This window comes from Sceloporus occidentalis, unplaced genomic scaffold, assembly GCF_023333645.1.
Source record: "Sceloporus occidentalis isolate IW3139 unplaced genomic scaffold, rSceOcc1.0.p SCAF_4, whole genome shotgun sequence".
Taxonomy (NCBI): domain Eukaryota; kingdom Metazoa; phylum Chordata; class Lepidosauria; order Squamata; family Phrynosomatidae; genus Sceloporus; species Sceloporus occidentalis.
In genome coordinates this window covers 144,267,443-144,281,645 of record NW_028316984.1, presented here as the reverse complement: position 1 = coordinate 144,281,645, position 14,203 = coordinate 144,267,443, and the positions used below count along the sequence as shown (strand labels likewise).

General features: G+C 40.7%; 1 protein-coding gene across 1 annotated transcript in view; it reads right to left on the bottom strand.

Annotated features, from left to right (window-relative positions):
- SPTBN5 (spectrin beta, non-erythrocytic 5) overlaps nt 1-14,203 on the bottom strand; it is a 155,573-nt gene that overhangs the window by 94,361 nt on the left and 47,009 nt on the right. The window contains exons 21-28 of the mRNA XM_089523147.1: nt 13,249-13,348; nt 10,807-10,977; nt 8,140-8,304; nt 6,678-6,904; nt 5,399-5,585; nt 2,680-2,880; nt 1,971-2,087; nt 1,202-1,365 (exon numbers count right to left, since the gene is read on the bottom strand). Coding sequence (XP_089379273.1) covers nt 1,202-1,365; nt 1,971-2,087; nt 2,680-2,880; nt 5,399-5,585; nt 6,678-6,904; nt 8,140-8,304; nt 10,807-10,977; nt 13,249-13,348 — 1,332 coding nt within the window. The remainder of the gene's footprint in view (nt 1-1,201; nt 1,366-1,970; nt 2,088-2,679; nt 2,881-5,398; nt 5,586-6,677; nt 6,905-8,139; nt 8,305-10,806; nt 10,978-13,248; nt 13,349-14,203) is intronic.

The following is a 14,203-nucleotide window of genomic DNA, read 5'->3' as shown; positions in this document are numbered from 1 at the left end:
CTGAAGACTTGATGTGTAAGAGAGAATATACTGGGCTGCCTGCTATTTTCTTCTATTACAATCTCTGCTTGACTGTAAATAAGTCTCCAGTACTCTCTCATCCAAAAGAAACTATGCCCAAATAATGCTATCCCAGGAATCCCAATGTTCTGAGAAGCAGAGTGTGCAATACTATATATGCAAATATGAGCGTGATATAAATGAAATCTTCACTTATTTGTTAAACAGAAGTGTCCCCTCCCTTGGACAAGATTTTCCTTCCTCCGATCTTCACTCCTCCTACCTCTAAATCTAAGCCTGCTTTGTGTACTATATTTTCTGCATACAGTCTGACTGAATAGGATGACAGTATGCATCCTTGCCTGACTCCTTTGCCAGCTGGGAACCATTAAGCATTTTGATATTTTTTTTCATATCTTAGGAATGTTCTGTGAATATTTAATGATCGTCTTTTAATGCAAAATCAATAATTTTCACAATTGCTACCGCTGATTTAGAGAGCCAGTGTAGTGTAGTGGTTTGAGTGTTGGAGTAGGACTGGAGACCAGGGTTCGAATCTCCAGTAAGCCATGGAAACCCTTGCATTGCCTTGGGTGACCTTGGGCAAATCACAGTTTCAGAAAGAAATCTTGCCAAAAAAACCCAAACCACCCTCACAAAAAAAACCCCATCAACCAAAAAACCAAATCCAAGATAGGGTTACCAGAAGTCATAAATGACTTGATGGCACACATCAACAAAACAAATTGTGGATTAAAAACACTGGTCTTTTCACTTATACAACACCTCCCAGTGGCTGCAATTTTTTTGCAAATAATTTCAATGTGTCACTTTTTCTCAAGAAGACAAAAAGATGTGCAGTATTTTTTACAGCTTTAGGGTCGTATTCAAATCCACTTGAAAAGAACTGGAAGTTTTCCCATAGTTCCCATAGTTTTGTGGAAGTCCACAACCTAATAAAGACGATAGTTTTTTGTGGTTTTTTCGGGCTATGTGGCCATGTTCTAGAAGAGTTTCTTCCTGATGTTTCGCCAGCATCTGTGGCTGGCATCTTCAGAGAACGTTTGCCTGGAAAAAGTTGGGTGTATGTATGTATGTATACACACACACACACACACACACACATATATATACTGTGTGAGCCTGGGAATGCAGGCGTGATTTGCATGTATACGCTGACTAAGTCCATCACTTTCCTTACCTTCCTATGGCCAGATCTCGCAGCTCCTGAAGTTGTGAGTGAACTTGTTCCTGAGGAGCATCAACTTCATCATAGTGGATGGAGCCTGAGAGGGGTAGAGTTTTAGCAGTATCGGCCAGTTCCACTACTAAATTCTGATAAATGTTGATTTCATGCTCCAGGGCCTGACAGAAAGCCAAAATAGTAGCTGATGAAGGGAATGTACAGACATACAAAGCTGATGAAGGGAATGTACAGACATACAAAGCTATCTCCATTTGCTATTGTGTAACATACCACGCTCTCTTGTTTCCAGACTCCCTGTCTCAAACTGCTTTTGTGCTCAGAACCTGTATTGCATTACTCACACTTCGGCTTTTGTAGAGCCTATGTGTTTGATCCTGGGTCTGGCTTGGTCTCTTCATTGTTCATTCTGAACAAAGCAGCACAGATAGCACCCCCCAGTTATAACCAGGGTGATGTAACACAGACTTGCAATGGAGTTTCTCTTAAATTAAAGGAAATGAAGGTTAGAGGAATGTGTTATATGCGCTAAAAGGACATTGTGCAAAGGTGATTGCATCTGAATACAAAACAGATCAGATGTTATACAGGTCTGCTAGAAGAATAAAATTCCCCTACATTGATCAAACATCAACCATTTTATGTTCATCTCCACTGTGTGTGTGCATGCCTTGAACATGTATCTTTAAGGCTTGCCTCAGACTGGGAAATAAACTATTCTGTCATTCAGCAATGCCAACTATATTTACAGTGGTAAATGAATTACCTCATGTTTTTTAATGAGTTTGAGAGTTGCAGCATCATCTTTACCACAGTCCTTGTTGATTACCAGTGGCAGTTTCTCTAGTATCCAGTTCTCCAGATCCGAGACATCCACTAAGTACTTCATAAATGAAAAAGGGGGGAAATTAGAGGGTTCCCTTCCTACAGATTATGTACACAACATTAGTCATGTTTGATATACAAAACATCATTATTATAAATTAAAGGAAAAGCCTATTAAAATATACAATATATATACAATATAATTGAAGCCTATTAAAATATATAATATAGAACACCCCCTCCAGCCATTCTTCTTGACCCCTCCCAATGCATTTCCAGCCCACTGAGCTAGTATTGGTGTGGTGGTAAAATTAATTCTTCTGACATTCTTAGCTTTTTTAGCTACCTGATAGCCTCATAGTCTTGAAGCCAGTGTTGAAGCAAGTGTCAGATGCCAGGCTGGCTGGCTGCCCTACATGGAATAGAGAAACACCGGAGGCAGCAAAATGCCTTAGAGCAGTAACTCCCAAATAATGGTCTTTCAGTTGTTTTAGACTTCAGCTCCCAGAATTCCTGACTGCTAACCAAGCTGGCTGGGGCCTCTGTGAGTTGAAGTTCAAAACACCCAGAAGCCCAAAGTTTGGGACTCACTGTCTTAGGCCATCTGTCTTAGATCATAGTCGACACTATCAAAATATAGTGACCAATACCTGATGGAAGGCAACAGACTGTTGTAGCTGGTCAATCCTTTCTTCACATGCTTTCTCCAGCTCCAGCCAGCTTTCACTCAGCTCCTGACACTTTTCCTTGATTTTCTGGGATGGCATGTGCTTACTTTTTCTCATATCTTTCCCTTTCTCTAGAACCCTGGAAACTTGATGCTTATGAGCATTCACTTCTACTTGCAATTCCTAGCAGAAAAGACATACAGAAATTATAAAGGGAAAAAAGTGGAGCAGAGCAAATTAGGGGATGTGTGCCATTTTTAAAAGCAAAAGATTATTGGGTTAATTTTGGTGTAACATTCCAAATGTCTAAAAGGATATTTCAAAGACAGAATGTAGACTTTTAAAAACATTCTGACGCTGCTTGCTTGGAATTTGGAATGGAAAATTTACTTTTGCACAATAGGATTGTACGAGAAACCAAACTTCAAAGGAAATTAAATTGTGGAAAAGAAACTTATTTTAGGGAGAACAGAGAGGGAAATGATTATGGATGGGATATTATTTACGGGAGTTGAAAAGCCATATAAATTTGTAAAAAAAGAAATCTTTTGATGTAAGGAAGGAGGAGCAGAAGAGAAAGCAAGCTCTCCTGGGTAAAACTTGGGCACATCACATTTGGCATTCTGTTTCCCACAATAACAGTTCAGATAGCATAGGGCAGTGGCAAATTTCTTCTCCAGTATTCAGAGATACAGTGTCTCTGAACTAGATTAAAGTGAAAGTGGCCTCCTGAAATTTCCTGTTTCCAGGCAGCAAAATTGAGGACAAGGGGAAAGGAACCATTTGGTTAAATATTTTTTCCAGTGGGAAAATAAATTCTCCAAGAAATTATTGGGAGCAGAAGGTAAGGCTGGCAAGGAGAAGCTGCACAAGCATCTTCCTTTTGCTTCTGAACAACTTTTGCCAGTCACTTCAATGCAACTGTGTTGGTAGTGTGGCTGACATTTTGCACCCACCGCAACAGCCCCAAACATGGCATTATTTTGAGGCTTTGTGGAGGCAAATGTAGGCCACAACACAGAAATGGCAGCATGTGTTCTCTTTTTTCAGGATGGGAGAAAAAGATTCACAGAGATTCTCTCAGAAAAATATCTCCTGAGAAATTCTGACTCAGTTCTACAAACACAGAGATTCCATTGAGGTATTATAGCCAATTGTGATTGATAGGCTTAGCAGAAACCTTTGAAACTGATTTATAAATCCAAGGGTAAGCTGTCTTAAGTCAAACAGCACAAGATTGCACTTTCAAACTCCAGTATTGCACTCTTCAATCAGAAATAGACTAGCAAAAGGATATATTATTCACAAGAGCTGAACATCTGATAAATTCAATATAATGCCTTTTTTCTTGAGTTACAATTCAGTAATAATTCCACTAGTTGCTACAATGTTTTTAGCACATGGCTATAAAAGAAGACTTTATCCACCAGAAAACTTAGGAAGTATTTTATCCGCATCTGGTTCATGTTTGGTAAGCTTTTAGAAATTGCAATCCTACATTCCCCATTTCATCAATGTATCACTGCTGTCACATTGAAGCATAAACTTTTAAAAACATTCTATCACTTCTAATGCCAGAGCTAAGTTTAAACATGTGTGTCATGTTTTAAATATTGTTGAAATGAAGTGAGGTGTTTCTTTCTGACTTTGATTTTCCAGAGAAGAAAGTAATAACAGATTGTTCCTGCAATTTCTAGAATACGTTGGCAAGGCAAAAACTCTCAGCCAACAACGAAGGAGAAAAGTTTAATTGCTTCATTCTTTATTATTGTGTCAATATGGAAGTGTTATTGGAAAACTGAGCAAGATCCTTAATTGAATTCCTGATATCTTGGTTTGGTTTATTTCTTTTCAATTTTCAGTGAGAATTCCATGCTCAATAAACTTTTCTTAGCATTCTCTGCAAATTGTCCAAGTTGTTACTATACATATATCTGCAGCCTTGGAAAATTACAGTATACCTCAGTTGACAAAGCAAATGCATTCCTAGATATTATTTCTTAAAAACACACACACACACACACAATCTGGTGCCAAAAGCAGTATTAACAAAGAAGAACTAGGGATAGGTTCCTGCACAACAACAACAAAAACAAAAACAGTCCAACATGTTTCAGCAAACTTTTGATTCAGAATTAACACATGTGCAAAATGAACACACGTGCATTGAAATAACCAGAATTGCATTTACACTGCAGAAATAATCCAGTTTGACACCACTTTAACTGCCATTGCTCAGTGCTATGGAATTCTGGGAACTGTAGTTTATTGTGGCACCAGAGCACTCTGAACAAGAAAGCTAAATATCTGACCAAACTACAATTCCCAGAATTCCATCTCATTGAGCCATGGCAGTTAAAGTGATGTCAAATTGGATTATTTCTGCAGTGCAGATGCAGCCCATGTCAGATAAGTCTTGCATAAGTAAACAAAAACATTTTGAACCTGCTAGAGACCACTTGAAGGTTTCTTCCCAAATCCAGGGATGACTTTTTCTTTCATTTGCATTTCCCCCCCCATTTTGGTGGCCTAAGTTACAGATCTACACTCACATTCATTCATTCTTTCTTTCATTCTTTATTTATTTATTTATTTATTTATTTATTTATTTATTTCTAACTATTTAAAAACTATTCTCTGAACAGAGAATCAACCTCTAACCTCAACATGACTCCATCTACAGTAAGGGCATCTAAATTACCTTGTGCTTCTGCAGCAAGCTTTGAGCCACATTCAAGGACTTGCCCCGGTCTGTGGAGCTGGCAACTGGCTTTCGCTCATGAATCCACTTCATTTCCATGTCATGGTAATGGCAGAACTGAAACAGTTCTACTCTTGCCTGCAGCAGGTGGCCTCTCTCAGAAAGTGGTTCTTGAAGAGATTCAAACCTGTAAATCAGATGTTAAAGAAATGTTGTCCAGACATGGCTGAAGCAACTGCAGGAGCTCTTGATGAGATAGACTAATCTGTTAAAAATGTTTAACAGATTAGTCTATCTCATCAAGAATACAATGAAGATCTGTGAAGCACCACATAAGAAAGGGCCAATGATCAGGGACGTAGCCAGGATTTTGGGAAGGGGGGGGTCCAGACTAAGTGCTACCATTATAATGAGGCTTGGGTGCAGCGGCACAGCAGCACACACCATTCATTTTATCTAACAGAAGGGGGGGTCCAGACCCCAAGAACCCCCCCTTGGCTACGTCCCTGCAATGATCCAACTGTAAGTCAAATAAATTCCTGTTGACAAAAATTATTATTCTGATGTATATCTTATGAACCCAACTTGTTTTCTACACATACATTTGCTGAAATTTATTTGAAGAATTTCTGAAAAATAACTTGTTGAAAAAAATAAAATACGGACGTCAGCAGAGTCATCTGTCCCATCATGTGACACACAGCAGGTGATTTTTCTTTAATTCAGAAAGTTCTAAGCATATTTTACATATATCATAATTTCACAATAATATTAATAATTTTGCTTGGTAAGAACTAGTTTAAAAATCCCCTTTAATTTAACAATATTCTTTAGAAACTCTGATCTCAGATAAGCTGGCCAAAGGCAGAACTGCTGAAAACTACACAAACTGAAAGATAGTTGAAAATAAGCACAAGAACTGCTTTTCCTTTTAGAACAATGAACCAGCCAAAGGTGGAGGTTAACTATGGTATATCTGGACCATGGTGTATATTTGAGGATGTGGCATTAAAATACTACAAGCCTACTCCTGCCTCTTTTCCTCAAGCTGTCTGCTTGTTGTTACTGAATAAAAACAAATTGACTGCAAAGCCCAGAGTTTAGAAACGCATTGTAATACAATATTGAGAGATACTATTGTGCATTTTATAGCTGTGCATTCACAATATAGGAGAGGTATAATCCATTTCTGTTTCTAAGAGATGTAATGCATAAGCATTGATCCAGATGTTTGCTTTATTCTCTTTCTAAAGTGACCTTCAGCGTTATGGTGGCTCACCTTGCCAAATACTTCTGTGTCTCATCCAGAATACTTTCCCTGTCAAAATGATTTGTAGCCATTTTCTCTGCATGGAACACAATAGAACTCATTTTCTCAGCCAACCCTTGCATCTCATTTTCCAGTTGTCTGTGCTCCTTGAGCAAATTGCGACTAGAACGCAAGTCATGACCCATCTCTGCATTGCGAAGGGTCTTCTCAATCTTTTCTATTTTCTCTTCAGCATCCTAAAGAAAAAAATGTTGAGAGTGGGTAGACAAAATGGATTATTTCCTTCCTCTGGCAGAAGTTGTCTCTGACAGTTCTGGTGGAATGGGATTGCCTATCAGCAAGCTGCACCATTACTTAATGTATACTTCCTGGTGCAGTGAGTCTTAGCATCTGGTTCTAAGTCCCTCTGTCATAATAATGTCTTCCATCATACACAAACACCTCCATAGAGTGTCTTAGTAACAATTCTCCCAGACAGTGGCATCCCTTCACCTAGTGTCACCTGGTGGTGGTGGGTGGTGGGTCGGGCGAGGCTTCCAGGGGCAGGGCCTCTGGGGGCAGCATGCATGGCCTCCCTCAGTGCAGCTCTGTCCTTTTCCTCATGAGGAAAAGGACAGCAATGGGGAAAGCAATGGGGGGGGGGAGATATGCAGCCTCCCTCATGGCCTCCTCAGCCTTTGCTCACGAGGAAAAGGACAGGATGGCATGGGGAAAGCCCTCACCAGATGTTACCCCTCTTCTGGGGTGTCACCCAGTGTGGCCTGCATCTGTTTTGTGGAACTTTGGAAAAGAAATTTGTTGCTATGATGGTTCATATTATTTTGATACAGCTTCTATTGTTTGTATAATTTGAATATTTTAATGATATTTTTGTTCTTATGTTATTTGTTTTGAGAGTCCTGTCAGAATATAAAGAGAAAATGTTTTAACAACAGCAAAAACACACACACACACACACACACCCCACACACAAAATTATATTTATCATCCAGGAAATCTTTAATCTGAATTTTATTTCTTAGGGTTCCACCTTTCTACAAAACAAGATATCACTGCTAAGTCAAGCTTATTCCTTTAAAAACATCTAGAAAGAATCACCTCTGTTTTTTATTATACAAGTTCTAAGAATAAAATATCAGTTTCCATATGTCCAGATAGTGGAATGACAGGCCCAGTACACACTGCCAACAAGCGGTGTACTGGCGCTGATACTAGGGTTAGGGACTGCGCGGCAACCACATGGTCCCTAACCCTAATACGCAGTGGCAGCATAACAATGGAGGCATCCCACCCATATAGGCGCTGCTATTGTGATGTAAGCACTGTGCAGCATCCACACAATCGGGTGTCACCTCCCTTTTGGGGTGTTACCTGGTGTGGTCCGCACCCCCCAAACCCCTCCAGTGATGCTACTGAGTAACAGTCACAACTTGGCTCAGGGCACTTCTTGGTGCAAAAATCAGCTTCTCACCTCAAGAAGTTCCATTAGTTGTTCTTGCTGTGCAGCCTGCCTCAGTTTGTCTCCTCGATCCATCATCTTGCTGTAGAGTTTCTCCCATTTCTTCTTCAGCTCTGACATTTTGTCCTGAATTGAATCTGCAGCATAGTGGCCATCCTGAACCAACTGGTTTCCTGCCTAAACATATAAGATATATTTGGTCAAAGACCAATCTTTTGCTAGTGTATTCCTAGATTATTTCTATTCGCCTATGTTTATTTCAAAGGAACTGGGTACAAAGCACAAAGAATAATGACCAAACAATTACTGATCAAGTCAATGTTGCACTATTAGCAACAGTGGTAGCCCTCTAGTCTTGGTTACCTGTAAGAAGAGTCATGCTGGCAAAGATTAAATGTATCTCTAGAACAGGATAGTGTTTTTCATAGTGACCAGTCAAATCCAAACGGGAAGCCCATACCAAGGATATGAGCACAACACGGTCACCGCGTATGCTCAGCTGGTATTCAAAAGCTTGCTATAGTGGAGATATAATATAGACCCTGTCTTCATGGGGCCAATAAAATGTCCTCTTCCCACCCTCTTGGTGGGGAATCTGGATGATGCACAGCCCAAATCTCAGTTCTAGTGTGAACAGTCTGGATGACATCTAGCAAGTTCAGCACTGAACCTGGGTTATACCCCACTTCTGGTGGATTAAAATAATTCACCTTTTGCTCCAGATTTTCCCAGAGGATTTGGTGCCTTCTGTTGCAATATTGGGTGTCTGTTTACAACATATCCTGCTTTGCTGTGTGGTGTGGCTGATGCCATCAAAAATCACTTGCATTGAAGTCAGAACAAGGCACCCAATTGGGTGGCACAGTGGGAAGCACATGCAAACAAGATGCCTGGCATCACAATGAGAGTTCAAGATAACTCGGGAACATTGGGGAAGCCACAATACTCTGGCCGGCTCCCAAAATATTTTGTCCCATGCAAACATGGCCATAGATAGTGGCGTAACAGAAATCCATCATCATTACTATAACCAAACTAGCATTGATAAGCTTTAACCTCTGGAATGTAGACTCAAAGGCAAAGTAGTCTTTTCTTTCACTGTAGAGAAATGAAGCATCATATCAGGCCTGCTTTAAAGAAAGGATAGAATGACGATTGACCTGATGACTAGCTGAGAGATTTGCAACAGATCTGAAAGGTATTTTTACTCATCATTGTTTAACAACTACAAAAACTATTAGAGTTAGTAACTTTTGCATGCCTACAATTGATTCAATCAAGAAAGCCACAGTTTGAAAGGCCTGGGGAAAGCATCTAATGACTGGGGCTCTTGAAAGTCTCTAATTTATAGGATCACCATAAGTCAAAGGTCCAAAGCACACTGCAGAAATAATCCAGTTTGAGACCACTTTAAATGGCTGTAATTTTGTGAGTCATTTAGCCTTATCTGTCTGAGTGCTCTGGTGCCACATGAAACTACAGTTTCCAGGATTCCCTAGCACTGAGCCAAGGCAATTAAAGTGGTCTGAGACTGGATCATTTCTGCAATGTGTTTTGGATGAAAGTCAGATTGATGGCAAATAACAGACAAATAAGCTTATAAAATGTCATTTCCAGCCCAATCCAGGGAATGGGCTGGGATTGCAATGGAATGGGATGGAACCGGGGAGAATGGGTGTTATCTCATGGATTTTGCTGCCGATGCTGCCGGGAGTCCCGAAGCCATTCCCCAGTCATGCTATAACCGCTGATTTTGAAGAACAGAAGCTTTCCATTTTTCAAAATCGGTGGCCAAAGTACAGCTGAGGAATGGCTTGGGGACTCCCAGTGGCACTGGCGGCAAAATCCATGCAATAGCACCCATTCCATCCCATTCCCTCCTGTTCCCAGCCTGTGCCTGGATCTGGCTGGAAATAATGTCTGATAAGCTTAAAATACTGATAGGCAGGTAAATTACATTTTACTCTCTAGAAATTTGGGTACATCATAATTATGACAACTGTCTGTTGTGTGCTTGCTCACATGCATTCTCTTCCTGCATCACAGAGCCTTCCTTTGTTTGCTTTTTGCAGCTCCTTTTTGTGCCGGAAAGGCTGGATCAGGGCTGTGGCATGCGGTTGCCATGGGCCTGATATGGTGCATCTGAAGGCAGCTGCAGGCCACCCCTTAGGGGCATTCTGCACAGCCCCTCAGTGCATAAAGTAAGCACAAAGTGATCATTTACTGTTACTCCAGGTTGAGTCTTCCTTATCCAAAATGCTTGGGACCAGAAAGGTTTTGGATTTCAGATTTTTGAATATACATAATGAGATATCTTAGAGATGGGACCCAAGTCTAAACATAAAATTCATTTAAGCCTCATTTACACCTTATAAACATAGCCTGCTGTGCATATTTCATACACAATATTTTAAATAATTTTGTACATGAAACGAAGTTTGTGTACACTGAACCACCAGAAAGCAAAGGTGTCACTATCATAGTCAGCCATGTGGGCAGTTTTGGATTTTGAAATATTTCAGATTTTGGAATTCTGGACAAGGGAGGCTTAACTTGTATCTGGCAATTTGCATGGAATCATTGCATTTAATTCTGAAGCTCCTCCAGTCCAGAAATAGCATTAGTATAATGTTGAGTATTCTGAAGATCATCACTATACCTCCATGAGATTGGTCTTACCACCATTAGCTCCACAAAATGCTTCTTATTGGCCATCATTTCCTGCTCGGCAGCCTCATGCTTTTTCAGCTTCCTCAGGATATTTGTTGGGTCACGATAGGATTCATCCGATGCTATCTTGTATTTCTCTTCCATCCACATCAAGAGCTCGGCAGTGTCATGATTAAACTCCTGCAGTTACAGACATTTGGATTATTAACTGGCTAGCCCTTTTAAACCAGTCACTGAGCAGAAAACCTTTGTTATTTTCAATGTTTGGATGTATGGTTAAACAAAAATGCTGCCAAAGAACTTGGACTGATAATACATTCTGATGATAATAATACATTCTGAAGGGCCATCTGAGAAGCAAGGCTGGGCCCCTCCTTGCTTGCCTTTTGCTGAGGTAGGGGAGAGGTGTTAACAACACAAAGGACAACCAATTGGCAAGAAAAAGGCCACAACTTTATTAAATACAGCAACAAGTTAAAGAGGGTTGGCCTGAAAGCATGAGATCTGGATCTGACATCCACCAACCCGTGTTGGTTGATGAATCAAAATGCCTGGTCACGGCCAGGCTTCGGGATGACAGAGGAGTAACTGGCCTAAAGTGTGCTTGCCACTTAATGAGCTGGCTATGCGCATAAGCTCATCTTTGCCCCATGTCACTGGGGAACACTGCATCGATGTTGCCCCCACACCGGCAACATTGCTAACCCTCAGCACCCCCAGGCCCCAGTGGGACTCCTGATCCAGTGCTCTTCAGCACAGGAAATCACGCCCATTAGATCTGAGACCTATGCTGCTGCCACAGAAGGCCACCTCCTATGAAAGTTGTGACAAAGAGCACAAGCATAAACAAGGGAGGGAGGGAGGGGTGCCGGCAGAAAATGGCACCAAGAGCCGACACGGCAAAGGCCTAAATAGGCCTGCCAGCCAATAAATGGCCTCTCGACCAATCCAGAGCCACAGCAAACAGCCAATCGGGGCCACTTCCGCCTTCAAAAGGGAGGCTGGGAGTTGTAGTCCCCAGTCCGGAAGTGGCCCAGCGGCGTGGTGTTTCCCTTCTGCTCCCAGGGGAGTCTGGGAGTTGTAGTCCATGCCATATGGACCAGAAGCACCCGCTGGCCCGCACGCCCACCGCCAGGCCAGGGCTCACGCAGGCATGCCGGCCTGACCTCCTCCCCTCAGCAACTGGACCAGCCCGGTAAGTTGGATGGTCCCATTTGTTGGCAGGTAAAAATGGATCTGTTCAGACAGGCTTTTAATGTCTAGTCATGGGATGGGTTTTATATGTGATGAATATTGTGATTTTATTGTGGTTTTAATGTTTGTAATTTTATATTGTTTTTAGCTGATGTTTTAAATGTTTTTATGGCAATGTTTTTAGTATCGTGAGCTGCCTTGGGTCCCTTTGGGGAGAAAGGCAGGATAGAAAATCAATCAATCAATCAATCAATCAATCAATCAATGATACAGTGCATCTATTATCTTACATTAACACTGCCTCTGATCTTCCTCATCACTTATCCAATGCCAGACAGCCAATACAAAATACAAAAGTGGCAACAGTAGGCCAATAGCAAAAAAAGAAAAAGTACCCTGGCCATGATGAAGTCATTACTCCTAACCCATGGTCTATCCATTAGCATCTAATTCAGGCAGTAGCCATCCAAACAGAGGAAAAGTGACAGAAAGAATGAAATGATATATTAATGGTGAAGAGATTGCTATATGGGAGAATTGGCTCACACTGCTGGTGTAGAAAATTTACTGGTTTTGAAAAAGTGGAAACAGGTTAGATTGACCAGCGTCACTCTGAAGCCCTGGATGAAAAGACACAAGTCCCAGTCTGCCCTGTAGATATTCAGTATATACATGGATTCTATAGAACTAGGAAATTCATGGTGCATCTTGTTTAATTGGGATGGGAGGCCTTTGCAAAAAGGAGATCCACTCTTCTTTTGCCTCATGTTTTTTGCAGTTCATAATAGAGAACATACAGGAAAGGTGTTAATTACTACGAATTGGCCAAGAGGATTTTGGGATCTTTATAGAATTTGGAACTTCACCAAGCTGTGTTAGTTTTTCGGAATTACCTTTTAACAGCCAACTAACTGGTAAAGCAATATATGCAAGTAAACAGTTAAGAGGCATTTCATTAAATAAAACATTACCTGATAGAAGTTAGGAATATTTAATTTAGGGAATGCATAGCCCATATAAGAAATCTTTCTAGTAACAGGCTGCCATACATCATCCTCTAACCCAGACTTTCTTAATCCTGGAACCCTAGGATTCTGTGAGAGGTCTCTAGAGGTCTGCAAGAGATTGTTACTGAAAAATTAAATATTGTTTTTTAAGCTACAGATATAAGATTTTTATGCAGGGGCTCCTGAGACATGAACATTTTTCAACAGTTCCTCTAGCTAGCATAAAACAGTTGAGGAAGGCTGCTCTAACCTGTAGCAGAAGCGATTCTAGTAACTGTTTTTTCCTCTGTTCGTTATTACTTGTTAATAATTTCCATCTTTCATGTAAAGCACTGATTTTTTCTTCAATCCTGTAAGAGAAATAACAGAAGTGTCAATACCTATAGAAGGCCTTATGGTGCAAAGAAGAAAAAAGCAGAAAGAAGTTGTCATTCAAACCTTATAGAACACTGCTTCAGCATTACTTCAGAAAAATAAATGAAATTATGGTACTGGAGACTTACTGAACATTTAATTTAAATTATTACTAAACCAAAAGAGATGGTTGCTTTTCCAAGGCACAGGTAGGAAGGCAGTTATTACATAAATTCCTTTCAGAAATGCACCAGCACAAATGCATCAATGGGAAAATTCAGCTTCCTATATGGCACCAATACTGATTATCACATTTTTACATTTTAGTTTTATTTTGTTATTTTTTTTGGAAAATTTATTTTAACTTTAACAAGTGACTTTCTAACAGCAAAATTTCATCATACAGGCTTCTGAAGTTTATCATGGATATGGGGTTTCTCTTTTCCATGTGGTCTACTGCACAGACCAGGATTCCACTAATAGAAGCTGTCAGGATATAGAGTCCTGAGAAAATGCACAATGTGGTAAATAGTGACTGGACAATAAAGGGTCACTGTCAGCTAACAGAAGCTTCCATCAGTCGAACTGCTTCCTTTAGGAGAAACAGGAAAGGGATGAGCCTCCTTCTCTGCAGCCTCATCTACCTACATATACTGTACTCTCATAACATCTGGAGGTGGATGATTTGTTACAGTTATGGTCTGGTGTCACATTTGCTTACCCACTCATGTGGAGATCAGCAATGTATGTACTGGGGGGCAGACTGGAGGGGAGGGAGTGTGTGAGATCTCTGCATGAGGGAGGGAGGGAGGGAATGATGGGGACAGGATCCGGGGGGGGGGGGAAGAGGG